This window comes from Typopeltis vanoorti, chromosome 11, assembly GCF_054136105.1.
Source record: "Typopeltis vanoorti isolate ZY-2024b chromosome 11, IOZ_Tvanoo_1.0, whole genome shotgun sequence".
Taxonomy (NCBI): domain Eukaryota; kingdom Metazoa; phylum Arthropoda; class Arachnida; order Uropygi; family Thelyphonidae; genus Typopeltis; species Typopeltis vanoorti.
Window position 1 is genome coordinate 97,488,567 of NC_143559.1, and position 14,222 is coordinate 97,502,788.

At 35.1% G+C, this 14,222-nt stretch overlaps 1 protein-coding gene across 1 annotated transcript in view; it reads left to right on the forward strand.

The window, feature by feature from the left end:
• The window catches only part of a (arc), a 123,690-nt gene that overhangs the window by 82,510 nt on the left and 26,958 nt on the right, over positions 1 to 14,222 (forward strand). The window contains exon 6 of the mRNA XM_090400530.1: positions 10,992 to 11,121. Within this exon, the coding sequence (XP_090256656.1) occupies positions 10,992 to 11,121 (130 nt within the window). The remainder of the gene's footprint in view (positions 1 to 10,991; positions 11,122 to 14,222) is intronic.

Here is a 14,222-nt window from a genome sequence, read left to right on the forward strand (position 1 = left end):
CACACAACCTCACCACATGCCTCTCTGGCAGAATCCAAGTTTTCTTCAGAGTTTGCCACTGAATCTCCAAGGTTTGATTCCTGTTCTCAAATTCTTTCATTTTCTTTTCAATAATCTTTCTGTATTTTCTGTAGTTGAGCAGCTCTCAGATGTGAACTGTCTACAGTTCACATCTGAGAGGTGGTCAACTTTTATTCGCTTTAAAACTTTCTTACATGTTATTCTTTTCAATATGAAATTCAATTTTATCTTGCTCAAGACTAAATAGTGATCACTTCCAATTTCAAATCCTCTGTACACTCTGGTGTCCTGCACTAGGGAGAAAACATCACTATCAACAATAACATAGTCAATGAGACTTTTCTTATTCCTAGCTTCTTCTCTCCATGTGAATTTGTGCACATTTTTATGTTGGAACATGGTGTTAGTAATAACCAGTCCATATCCTGAGCAGAAGTCCAACAGATATTTGCCATTATTATTAGCTTTGCTCTTTTCTCCAAATTTTCCCAAAATATTTTTGTATGTCTCACAATCATTTCCTACTCTGCTATTTAGATCCCCAACAAGGACCAACTTTTCCTTTTTCATTGTGTCAGTTGCTTTTTCTAAAGCCTCAAAAAATTCTTCCACTTCTACTTTAGTAGAACCTTCTGTGGGACCATAGGCACAAATAAGTCTCATTGTCCAGTTCCCCATTCTCATATTTGCCCACATTACTCTACTTGAGACTGACTGTCATTCAAGAAGATTAGCCTCGTATTTTGTGTTGAATACTATGGCTACTCCTTCTTTTCCTTGATTGTCATTGCCTGAATATAACATTTTGTATTTATTGCTCAGAAAGATCTCACCAGTTTTGGTCTTTTTTGTTTCAGTCACACCTATTATGTCGATCTGGTACTTATCTAATTCCTCAGCTAGCTCCATTTCTTTGCCATTCAGGCTTCTTACATTGATAGTACTGATCACTCTGGTGATGTTGAGTTGGGGTTTGTTTTCAGATTTGTTCCAGTAGCTGACTTTTCGCTGTTCGCCCTGGTTCTCTGGCGAAAACAACGGGGGCCTTGTTTAACCAGGCGACGCCCCAGCCGGCATGAAATTTTGTCATGTTGTACCATCATTTTTTATTTTGGTTTAACCAATAAGAATACAATTTGGTCGGCTAAATCCCAAATTGCCAACCCATCCTCGTTCGTTCAGTATCAAAGTAGATACCCAACAGGGTGCACCACGAGAAGGTGAGAATTGGACATTAGGTCAGAAGCCCTGGTCGGTTCTCCGCATCACTTTAAAGGCTATGTGGAGGTCTCCTCTCAGTTATACAGCTTTGAGCCTTAAGCAGGAACAATGTAGAAGATTATGGTGACAAAGGACACAATGCATGGACTATTAATTATATATAAAAAAAAAAAGTCACCATGCATATCAAGGATTTAGGCCTAGCATGGCCTGTTAGTCTTAGAAGTCATCGTTGAATCGTTTATGAGGATGCCCTGGTTTTCTTTTTCCTAATGGCTTGTACTTTAAGGCTTGTTTTGGTAATCTTTCTGTTTCATTCTTTGAATGTGTTCCATCCATTTATATTTATATTTTTTAATTTTTTCTATTACTGGTTCTTGGTTTAATTCTTTCATAATTTCTTCATTTCTTTTGTGATCAAATAGAGTATACTTTGCAGTTTTTCTCATAAACTTTTTCTGCTGTTGTTAATCTTTGTTTTATTGTCCAGATTTCGCTTCTATACATTAAGACTGGTAGGGCTAATGTATTGTATACTTTTAATCTGGTTTGTTTTTGAACTAGGTTTGGCTTAAATATAGCGTTAATTACACCTGTTATTTTTAAATATTTTGCAATTTTTACATTTATATCTTTTTCATTTTCATATGTGATCATACATCCCAGGTAATTAAATGAATTCACCTGTTCTATTACTATTTTTATTCTTGCTGGATTCTTGTCCTTTAAAGGCCATAGTTTTTGATTTTTCTGTATATTATCATACCATAATCTTTGGATATCTCATTTAGATCTAAAATAGCTTTCTGTAGTTTATCTTCAGAATTTGTAATTATTATTTGGTTGTCGGCAAAGAGGAGAGTGTTTAAGTTTACTGTAGGAGAAAGTTTAATTCCTTGATGTAAATTTTAATTCCATTTTCTTATCATTTCATTTAAGTAGATATTAAAAAGAGTTGCTGAGAGGGGACATCCCTGTCGAACCCCTTGGTTTATCTCTCTCGTATATGATAGCTCGTGATTTAATCTTATTTGTATTTGATTATTTTCATATACAGGGTGTTCGGGATAAATTTGACATATTTATAATTAATTATATTTTTCCGTAAGTTACATGTATTAACACACACTTCTCTTCATTTAAAAGTTTGGACCCTTCTTCATTCATATACAAGATGTCAGAAAGGATGGATAGCTGGAACCCACCTGAATCATGTAAGAGAATAACTTGTATCATGATGATTCGTGCCCGCCATCAAAATAAGGATATTACGACTGCTGCCCAATGCTCCCTGAATACAGTAAAAACAATCAGGCATGAACTAGAGACTTGCAATGGTGACTACGAGGATGTAGCAAGAAGAAAGATCCCTAGCAGACGATCTGATTGCGTTCGTACAGCAGAATTCCTCGCAAATCTGCAGGAACAGGTGTTGAAGAACCCTGGCATTGGAATTCGGGCTTTGTTCGTGGAGTTGCTAACTGTAGTCAAGCCCTGGATAACAAGGGTAGCCAATGGTAGGCCGTATGTATGGCAGCAGGATTCGGCCCCTTGCCACACCTCTGGGAAAAGTCAAAAATGGTTGTCTGAAAATTTCTACGACTTCACCAGTCCAAATGTTTGGCTTCCAAACTCCCCAGACCTTAACCCCATGGATTATTTTGTATGGGGCGCAGTTGAAAAAGACACCAATCGCACTTCCAGTAATACAAAAGCCCAGTTAATGGATAAAATTAAAACAGTTTTTGCGGCCCTTTCCAGGGAGACTGTAGCATCAGCTTGTTCGAGGTTCCGAAGCAGAATTGAAGCTGTGATCGATGCTAATGGTGGTTATTTTGAGTAAATCTTGTTGATAGTATTGTAATTAACTCTGCCTGTAATGTTTTTTTGTCAATTCATTAAATTTAATAGATACAAAGAAGATTTTCTTTTTCCTTACGAAACTGTCAAATTTATCCCGAACACCCTGTATACTTGTGATAGCTTTTAGGATATTATTTGGTATTTGTCTTTCTTTTAATATGTTAAATCATGTTTCTTTTAACTTTGGCAAATGCTTTTTCAAAGTCAATAAATGCAATATGTGTTTCTAAATTGTATTCTCTTCTTTTCTCTATTATTAATTTTAGGCAAAAGGCCGGGTCTATACATGATCGTCCTTTTCTAAATCCATTCTGTACTTCTGAAATAAAGTTTTCGGAATATTTCATTAGTTTGCTATTTAAGATTCTGCTATATATTTTGTAACAGGAATTTAGTATACTGATACCTCTATAGTTTTTAGGGTCATCTCTATTACCTTTTTTAAAGATAGGAATCACAATTGCTTTTTTCCATTCTATTAGGGGGATACCAGTTGAATAAATTTTATTTAAAAATAATAAGTCTTTCTTTGAATCTTGTTCCTGCATATTTATGTAGTTCTGAACCTAGTTTATCTTCTCCAGGTGATTTTCTGTTTCTTGTTTCTTTCAGGCTGATTTGTAATTCTTCTTTAGTTATTTCCTTTTTATTTTCGTTAATTGTTTGCCAATTGTCTTTTTTAAAATATTTGTCTGTCCACAATTCAGTGTTTAATGTTATGTTTTCTTTGGTATCTGCATTTAAGTGTTTCAAAATTTTATATATTGGGTCTTATTTTATATAAATCATGTTCTAAATTAGAAACAAATTTGTTCCATGATTCTCTGTCTTTTTCTGACTTCTCTTTTAACTGTGGCTCTTATTCTTTTATATTCTATTTCATCTTCTAATCTTTTACTGCTTAACCATTTGTGATAGGTTTCTTTTTGATTATTTCTTTCATTGTATCATCCCAGATCTTCAGTTTTTCCCTTTTATTGAATTTTTTAGTCTTTCCTAAGCTTTCATTTGCTGCTGCATATAGTATTGTTTTTATATTAAGCCATTCTATTTCTTCATTTTGTTTTATTTTGTCTAGATATTGGTTAATTCTTTGTTCATATAGCCATTGTACATTTGTGTCATTCAATAGTCTAGTTTTATAAACAAATGTTTCAATTTTTCTTTCTGTTCTTGTTACTTGTAGCCATTTAGGTGGTAATCTTAATTTTATTTTAACAAGGAAGTGGTCACTGCTTATTTCATATCCTCTGTGAACTCTAACATCTAGTGAAAATTTTGATGTCTTTTCATTTAGTATAAAGTAATCTAATATTGATTTCCATCCTCTTGCTGCCCAAGTATATTTATGTATGTCTTTATGTTTATAGAAGGAATTCATTATTTTTAGGTTATTATAAACTACAAAGTCAATCAATTTTTTACCATTCCTGTTTAGAGTATGTTCTCTGTATTCCTATATTATTATTCATTTTCGTGTTTCCAATTCTTGCATTTAAGGCTCCTGCTAAAATTATGTGATCATTTTTATTTATTTTATTAATATGTTTTGTAACTGATTATAAAAATCAATATTATCTTGTTTTCTTCCCTCTTCTCGGGCATATAAACCAATTATTGTTAAATAGCCTTTATCTATTTTTATTCTAGCTTCTATTATTCTTTCATTCCATAATTTATAATGTTTTAACTGTTTTGAAAGGGAGTTATGAATCCCAATCATGAAGCCTGCTTGTGCTCTTTGGTGTATGTCAACTTCACTGTATATCACATTAAAATTTTCAGTTCTTGTGGTTCCTTTTAATTTCTTTTTTTGTTTCAGTGATTACTGCTATTTTAAAATTTCTTTCATTTAATAATTGATCTAATTCTATTTCTTTATATGCTATTCCGCTTACATTCCAGTTTGCTATGTGTGTTATATTTTGTCATTTCCATTTTTGTTTTACCTTTTCCATTCTAGGGTCGTTTCCTATAGATTCAATCCGATTATCTTTTTCTGTCAGCTTACTAGTAGAATTATGTTCTCCATGTCAGGGGACTAGCCTGATGATGGAATAGTTCAGTGGTAGGGCTGCTACCTTAAGGCTTCTGAACTAGCCTTCTTCCGAATTTAAACCCCTAGGAGGAATAGGGCATATTGAAGGGGGAAAGACTAGATTATAGAGGAATTATAGTAAGATTTATAGAGAGGGCATAGTTGTAAGGCCAGAAATGAAAAGACCCCATGGCCCTCAAATACTCTAATAGCATAAGGGTCATAAAATAAGAAGAGTTGGCTGATAAGGCCTTATAGGAAGATTAAAGTAAGTGGATCTTCCTCAAAGTAGTAGAAGGAGAGGATAGATCCAGCTAGGGGTCCAGGGGAGTGCCGCTTCCCTTACAATCAAGATGATTGCCACTTATGGCCCTGTTGGTCCACGAGTCCCTATTCAGTATATTTGGACCATCCCACGCGTGTGTTTATATACACGTGCGCACACACACATGGTGGGCTCCCCTATCCGACACCCAGGGGATGCACTCTCTAGGGATTACAGGGTCCCCCCCGAGAAGAAAACAGTACTAAGTGAAAATCTAATTCTGCTGCCAGCCAATATGTAAACCTGAATTCTCTCACTATGTAGAGAACATGTATGAACAATGCAGTCAACAGTAAATCTGGCAGAACCTTCCTAACATATACTACACCAATACATGTGGACTTAATTCAAACCTCAGTGATATCTATTTCCATTTGTGTGAGGAGTGTTGAGGAGTCATATCTGAGAAGTGGAGTTAGTGGGACATGTTATAGAAACAGAAATGAGTTGGCGTGTGTGTTTACAAATACTAGAAGTATTCAAAACAAGTAGAATGAAATTGTAATGTTGATAGGGTGCATTCACCCTAAAATTTTTGGCATAAGTTATTATTGAACAAGGATGACACTCTGACAGGAATAGAGATGGAGGGATAAGTGGTATTTCGCGAAGATAAAGCAAAAAGGGAGGAGGAGTGTTATTTGATGGTTGGCAGAGGAGTTGTATCCATCTAGGGTTGAGATGCAGGGAGCAAATGCAACAGTGGTTTGAAGCAGTATGGTGTGAAGTGGAGGTGGATTAAATGTTCAGTAGGGTATTGCTATAGACCTGGTAATGTGGAAGGCAGTGAGAAGGAAATATTTAAGCAAATTGGTCTGGTGAATAAGAAAAGGGTGATCATTATGAGAATTTCAATTATGGGTATATAAACTGGAATGAAGAAACAGCATCGGGAACCAAAGAGAGTGAAATTCTTGAGTTAAGGGATTAACTACCTTAAGTAATACGTAACAAAGAATGCACGTGAATCAAGGAACTTAGATTTGATTATCTCATCCGAAGATATTGTAAATGAAGTCGGATCTTCATCCAGTTGGTGAAAGTGACCATGAAGTAATTATTTGGGTAGTGGCCATCTATATCAGGACTTTTGGGAGAAAGGGTTATATGAAACTATAGGTAGGGATTATGGCAAGCTCGGTAAGCAGCATGCAGCAATATCATGTAATGAGGAATTGCATGGTAAGGAATCAATGCTGCTTGGTCTCTACTCAGAAGGTATCTGTCAGAGGCAATGACTGAGTGTATTCCAAAGGTCAGGAGATTAAATATGGTTGCTGTGAAATGGATGACTGAAGAGGTGAACCATACAATCTGGAAGAAAGTCTTTGTGGAGGTAGCACAAGATGAGTAGTAATAATCAGTTACATGAGGAGTACAAAGAGCAAGCAAGGAAGGACTCTCTTAGTAAGGATAGCAAAATTGTGGTATGAGCAGGGCTGCCGAGAGGGGGTGATATCTGAGACTTTTGTCACAGGCCTGGTATCGAAAAGGGCTGACCATCGAGCCACGACGTGTCGCATAACTGTGTTTATAATGCATAGTTTTAATTCTCATAATAATACAACAATGATAAAGGATAATGGCATATCGAGAATGATATTGTGCATTGTTTTAGACAGAGCTACGCTCTTTAGCTCGCCATGAGTGTCCGGAAGACACCGATTCTCTCGGCACGGATCGCTGTAGTTATAGCGGGTGATGATGTCAATAGTCATTTGTGCAAGGTTGTTGCAGTCAGCTGCGCTAGCGTTAGCTAGTAATTGAATTCACTTTCGCCGAATTGTGCAGAATTTTTTTGCACAATACCAGTAACAGTTGCTGAAGGTGAAAGAAAGTTTAGTAAACTTTCAGCAATAAAGAGCTTCAGTAGGTCATCAATGCTCCAGGAAAGATTAAACGGCCTAGCTTTGCTATTAATAGAACATGACCTGGCAATGAAAATTGATTATGACAAGGTGATTAAAGATTTCGCTAAACATAAAGTGAGGAAGTGGACGAGGCAATAAAAATTTAAAAATTCTCTTTTTATTTAATGTTTGTATTTTGTTGATTATTGAATATTGCTGCCATATCTGGGATGGTGCCCTAAGAGCTCCTTAAAGATACTGGACCCTATACAGAAAATGGCATTGAGATTGATTAATGATTTCCCCATCTCCACTTCACTTACTTTCACACAAATGCTCAGTTTCCACTGCTTGCATCTTTTAGAAATACTTCTGTGGCCACTGTTCATCAGAACGAGCATCAATATCCCCACTCTATCAAATCAGTTCAGATGCATGCAGCAACTAATCAACACTCCCTCACAGTGCATTTCCACGCTTGCATAATAGATTTCTCCTCTTTGTAAATCTCTTCCATTGCTGCCCTTTGGAACAGTGTTAAAATCATGGTTTTTATCATTGTCTCTACTGTTATTAATTACTTTAATTATGGTTCTTATTTATTAATTCTTGTTCAGCTGCGGCTTTGTAAAATCTACGTTTTCTTGTTTGAAACTTATCATCTTCACTATACTTCTGACTTATTGTCAGTTACATCACCTCTATCTTGTGGCTGCAATTAGTAAGGATTACGTGTGCAAGACATCAAGAACAAAGAAAGTGCCTCGGGCTGGAGCCAATCTCTTTGTCTGATTTACTGGTGTTTATTCTAAATTAAATTTTGGAAAATTTATTTGTTAGTCAGCTGCACCACCAAAATTCTAGGATAAGAGTGGTATTTCCGTCCGAAGAATAGAACACCCAGTATGACACAGCTCCTTCCTTTCCTACTTATCTCTATACCAAATTACAAATATTTCTTACTCTGCAGTCGTGGCAATATCTACTTTAAGACACATAGGTTCAATTTTATGAGTAGCGCATTGGACTTAGAAATCAGGCAAGTTATTCAATTTGTTCATCACTAAGAAACAATTACACAAATGACACAAATTAATCTGACTTAAATCTAATATGTACGTTATATCTAACAACCTACACGATCAATTCTAACAATCATCTGAATCTCAGCAGAACTACTTGTCTAGAATCTTATCCCCCTTTCTTAACCTTGCACATAATCTGATCGTCAACATATATAACTTGAGCCTTAAGTAATGACTACAACTATAAAATACAATTAGATTCACAATACAATTCAGCTAGGCTTTCTCTTACATAGAGTAAATTAAGTCGATTGTTAGTACAAGGCCTAAAGTCCTGTAACTCTAATTTTAAAACAATTCCATCAATACAAACCACCGTCACAATCTAAGTTTCTTTCTGACAAAAATAATGGGAAGTTCTTACTATTCATGAAATCTGGTCCTCTATAGCTGCTTATCCCTTCTTGTTTCCGTTAGACTTCGTCACTGCACCTGAACATCCTTTACGTAATTTGCAAGACTTCTTTCCTGCTATCGGCAGACAATTTAACTCCTACGGCTTGGAAGCGGCATCTAGTTCCTCCTAATATGACGTGCCTTAGTTGCATCAGGTTCCCTGGCGAAAACAACGGGGGCCTTGTTTAACCAGGCGACTCTCCAGCCAGCATGAAATTTTGTCATGTTGTACCATCATTTTTTATTTTGGGTTAACCAATAAGAATACAATTTGGTCTGCTAAATCCCAAATTTCCAGCCCATCCTCGTTCGTTCAGTATCCAAGTAGATACCCAACAGGGTGCACCACGAGAAGGTGAGGATTGGACATTAGGTCAGAAGCCCTGGTCGGCTCTCCGCATTCCTTTTAAGGATATGTGGAGGTCTCCTCTCAGTTATACAGCTTTGACCCTTAAGCACCCCTCAGGTCATGACTTAATCCCTTAATCTATCTGGAATTTTTGTTGACTAGAGGTTTACTTAGATACAATTTACCTTATAATTTCCTTTGTTCTTACACAAGACTTTTGATATTACAATATTCAATAATTCAAAGAAAAAACATTATTTCCATTTTAATTAACATCAAGTTTTTCTATTAATACACAAGTATTTTTAGTGGGACTTAGCATACTTTTAAAATTTGTATTAAAGGTATTTTATTACAAAATTCTTTTTGTTTAAGATTTTACAACAGTGTCATCTTATGAATTGCCTTCTTGCTCATCCACTGTACCATTTTAAATGTACTGTAGGTTGACCAACCTCTTGTGGAGGGGTTCCCCATTTTAAAAAAATAATTAAAAATTTTTAAAGCTAATGCAGTGGGAAACCAGTCAATAGATTTACAGTGGTTTTATTATAGTAAACACTGTTATAAAACAACTCACTAAAACCACTGAAAAGTCCTGGTCCCATGGATAAGGTATTCTAAAGGAAATGGCTGTAGCAAACTGTTCACCATAAACTATTGTTATGATGGTTCCCTAATAGTTAAGCAAATTGTTAGGGACCATAATAAGAATAATGGAATAAGAGAGAAATCAGCCAAAAACCAAAACTAGCAGTATATAAGACGGTATTCAAATCAGTTTTACCATATGTGTCTGTTCAGTTAGAAACAGTTCATCCAAAGGCTGGAGACCACGTATATATCAAGGTTATGAGCAGATGCCATAATAATTCAGAACATATACTATGCTAGGTTAGCATTGCTTGTGCTTATCAAAATGGAATGGGAGATGAAAGAGTAACAAAACAAGTGTTGCTTTTGAAGCAGAAATGACAAAAATATAGGTTGATTGATGACAGCCTAGTTAGCAAAGAAGATAGCATCTCTGCTTTCCAGCCAATAGTTTGTAGTATTAAATCCCATTGGATTTATTATTATTATTATTCCTGACACCTCCAAGGAGTCTGAAGACTCATTGCGGGAGGACACCTAAAATTGTCTCAACCACTACACCGAACCTCTACCACGAATCAAAGCCATCTACCGCCCACCACCACCACAACTAGTATTCTATGTCTGTAAATTGCGTGTCTTCTGAAGGGCCGATTTGTCTGTATGCGGGATGAAAAACCAGAGTTTGGGAGAAAAAACCCTGCTACCTCCGTATGAGATCGGCTAATTCACATTCGATTGAAATCATCCAAATAAAGATTCCTCCCGTCGCGACGAGAATCGAACTTAGGCCTATTCCAATCGAAGGGCACAATGTACCGTCGTTCTTCCAATTGTGCTACGGAGGTGCTTAATTTGTGGCATTGGATGCCTGTGAAGATCTTCAGGTGATAGTTGAATTTCATCACCTCATGTATACAAACACATTACCATTTATGGTAAGCCTGAAGTTTAGATTTCCTAATTTATCCCATCTGTGATGATAATATACAATAGGTTTAAGACCTCTCTGAGCAGGATACACATAAAAAAAAAAAAGTTTGAGTCCTTAAGATCAAAATGCAAGAAATCAGATCTGACAAATAATAGACTAATTTGGATGAGTTGTTGATCAGAAAGTAGTCATGAAGTGTTGTTTGATTATCATATGATACCTTTCTTGAGAGTATACATAACAAAAAAAAAAAAATGAAATTAATGTATTTAGTCTTTTTGAATTTGAATTATCACTTATTTTTATTGTTATTAGGTGATGAAGTATATATGCTTAATGGACAGTCACTGCAGGGTATGTCACATGCTGAAGCTATTAGTGCTTTCAAGAAAATAAAACAGGGATCTGTAGTTTTACACATTGGTCGAAGAACTTCAAGAAAGAAGTGAGTATGGCATATTTGTATTTGACTAATATTGTATTACTGGTCGAAAAAAAATTTTAAAAATTAAGCCAAATAACGTGTATATTTGTATTGGCAATGTTTATGTCCAGAAGGTCAATTTTGAAATTAACTGAATAATAAGTAGATGAGAAGATAGTAGTAGTATCCTTTCTGGATTGTAAATTTATCTCTACTTTCTTTGGGAAAAGTGACTTTGTGAATAGGAGTGTTCATCTTCTGTCTTGCATATGTTGGAACATAATGTATATGCATGATATACATTATGTTCACTGTGGATATCTTTAACACTTGATCTGAATCGCAGTCTCCTCTACTGGAGTAGAGGAGGCTTAAAGTGTTGTACTTTGGAATTATTTTTGCACAACAAATTTAGTTCCTACATCTACAAATTTCCTATAGGATTGTAAACCATCTATTCTGATTGCTTCTTGAAAACACGATTATTACACCACTGTTTCATTTGTCTGATGCTTACCGGAACGGGAAGGTTTTGTAATGCTTCCCATTCTAGGAATCATTTTCTAATGTGGCAGTTATCCTAGAAACTGGTTTTCGTGTTAGAGCCTGAACTGGCAAGTGAATATAAGTTGTATATCTCCTGATCAGCAGAAATTTTTTGCTTTGAATTCACAGAATGGTCAAAAGTGTATACGATTTGTGCCATTTGGTTCCTTGGTTTCTTTCCATTCTTCAAGCAGTTTAGTTTTTTTTTTTTATGGTCAAATATATATTGGTAAGCTTGCTATTATTGGGTTAGGGTTATAAGTTTCGTGCACTATTATAGACTACTTATTACTGTTGGACTAGGAAGAGAGGTAGGAGAAGTATGAGAGGGAGGAAGAAAAAAAAAAAAACCTCTTCATCTGAATTCCTCCTAAGTATTCTAAGAGATTGCGAATGAATACAAAATCAATCTTGTCAACTGTTTGAGTATTGAAAATATATCTTGCATTCAAATTTGCATTTACAGAATGAAGTGCCTTTATGTTACTATTTGTACATTCTTCATTTTATCATAATTCTGAAACTCTCCCAATTCAAAAATTTAATCATAAAATAAATATAAAGCTGAATAATAAAAAAAATTATAATGTAAAAAATAACTATATACAATTAAGAAGAATAAATACAGAATTTGGAACAAATAAATAGCGACAGAGAGATTACAATGGTGCTCTCTATTTCAGATCACTAGTAACATTGGTCTGAAGTATAGAGCATATATATTGCAAGTATTGCTATGATAAAGGAGTATACTGACAAGTAGGGATGAGGTAGTGATTGTGCCATTCATTGAAGCATTGGTCAGACCACACCTGAATTATTGTGCTGAAATTTGGTCACTATTCGTTGTGATATGAATATGCTGGAGAGGAGTGAACTAAGGTAATATCAGAACTCTGGAATGTTGTGTATTGATAAAGGTTGAGGGAATATAAACTGTTGAGTATGATGGATATTCAGGAAAGAGGTGACATGATATATAAGTGGGAAGTGAATTTTACTGGATTAATATGAAGAGGATTATTAAAAAAGAAAAGAAAAGTGGAAAATAACAGGAAAAGAACAAGATGCCATTTCTGGAAATTGTGTAAGGGTGTGGTGAAGAGTGAAGTAAACAGTAGATTTTTTATATAGAGTGCTGGGTGAGTGTAATGCATTGCCATAATTTGTTATGAATGCTAGGAGTGTTGAATGGGTTTAAGATTCAGTATGATCTTTCTCATTAAGTAAGACATCCAGTGTCTTACTTAATGAGAAACATCATACTGAATATATAATGTTTCTCATTAAGTAAAATGTCACTTAGAGGTCATTGAGAAACCTCATTGACCTCTAAGTGACTTCTTAGAGGTCATTGAGGTTGCAATCTGGGAAAATAACTTTGGCAGATGAGTGATGTCTGTAATAACATGTGTTAATAGAAAAGGGAAAGTGGTTTTTAATTCCCTTTGTAAGGGAATTAAAAAAAAAAAATACCTGAAACAAGTAAGATTGTGCAACTATATATATAGTTGCACAATCTTACTTGTTTCAGGTGGTTTTTTTTTTTTTTTTCCCTCAATTTTCCCAACAAAATTTGACAATTCATCACTCCACCTTCTTTTAGGTAGAGTGATGATTTGTCACTTTGGAATCCAGTTCGTTAGTATGGTGGTCCATCGCTCATCTTCTCTTCTGGATAGATGTCGGGCCCATTTCCAATTTAGTCACTTATGGTGAAGAATGATGTCAGTGATGTGAGTCTAGCTTTTTATCCAGGTGTTTTGCTTCTTATCTTTTAATGTGATGCCTAGCATCAACCTCTCCATTTTTCTTTGAGTTGTTAATTTATTTGCCAGCGCCTTTGTTAGCAACCAAGTTTCACAACCATATAAGATGACTGGAAGTATACACTGGTTAAATGTCTTCCTTTTTAAACAGAGTGGGACATCGTCGTTTTGAAAAATGCTTTTCAATTTTCTGAATGCACTCCAGGCAAGTTGAGCTCTCCTATTTATTTCCTTTTGGAGTCCACAGTTTAGAACAATGAGATGACCTAAGTATGTATATGGAGACTCTTTCCAAGAAATTGTTTTCTATTATGTTTTTTGGTTAAACATGATTAAACAAAATGATTAAGCATGATTTTAGTTTTTTCTCTATTTATTTTTAGATTGACTTTTCTGCTTTCATGATGTAGGTCTTCTATCATTATATTAAGGTCTTCTGGAGTATTTGCAAAAATTATGATATCATCTGCATATCTTATGTGTGTTCAGTTTATATTATTAAATATTTCTTGAAGGACTGCTGTAAAGATTTCGGGTGATAGAGAGAGAGATTCTCCTTGTTGGACACCTTTTTCAATTGATATTTTATTGCTACTTGTCTGAAGTTGGATTGTTGCTGTTGCAGTGTGGTATATTTCCTGGAGGAGGTCCACCAGGAACTCCTTGATTCTGGAGTGCTTTGATTAGCTTTGATGGAATCAAATGCTTTTTCATAATCAATGAAGGCTAAACAGAGAGGCAATTTGTTTTCTTCTGCTTTTTCTATTATTTGTTCTACTTGTTGATTTGAATCTAGAAGAGGGGGTT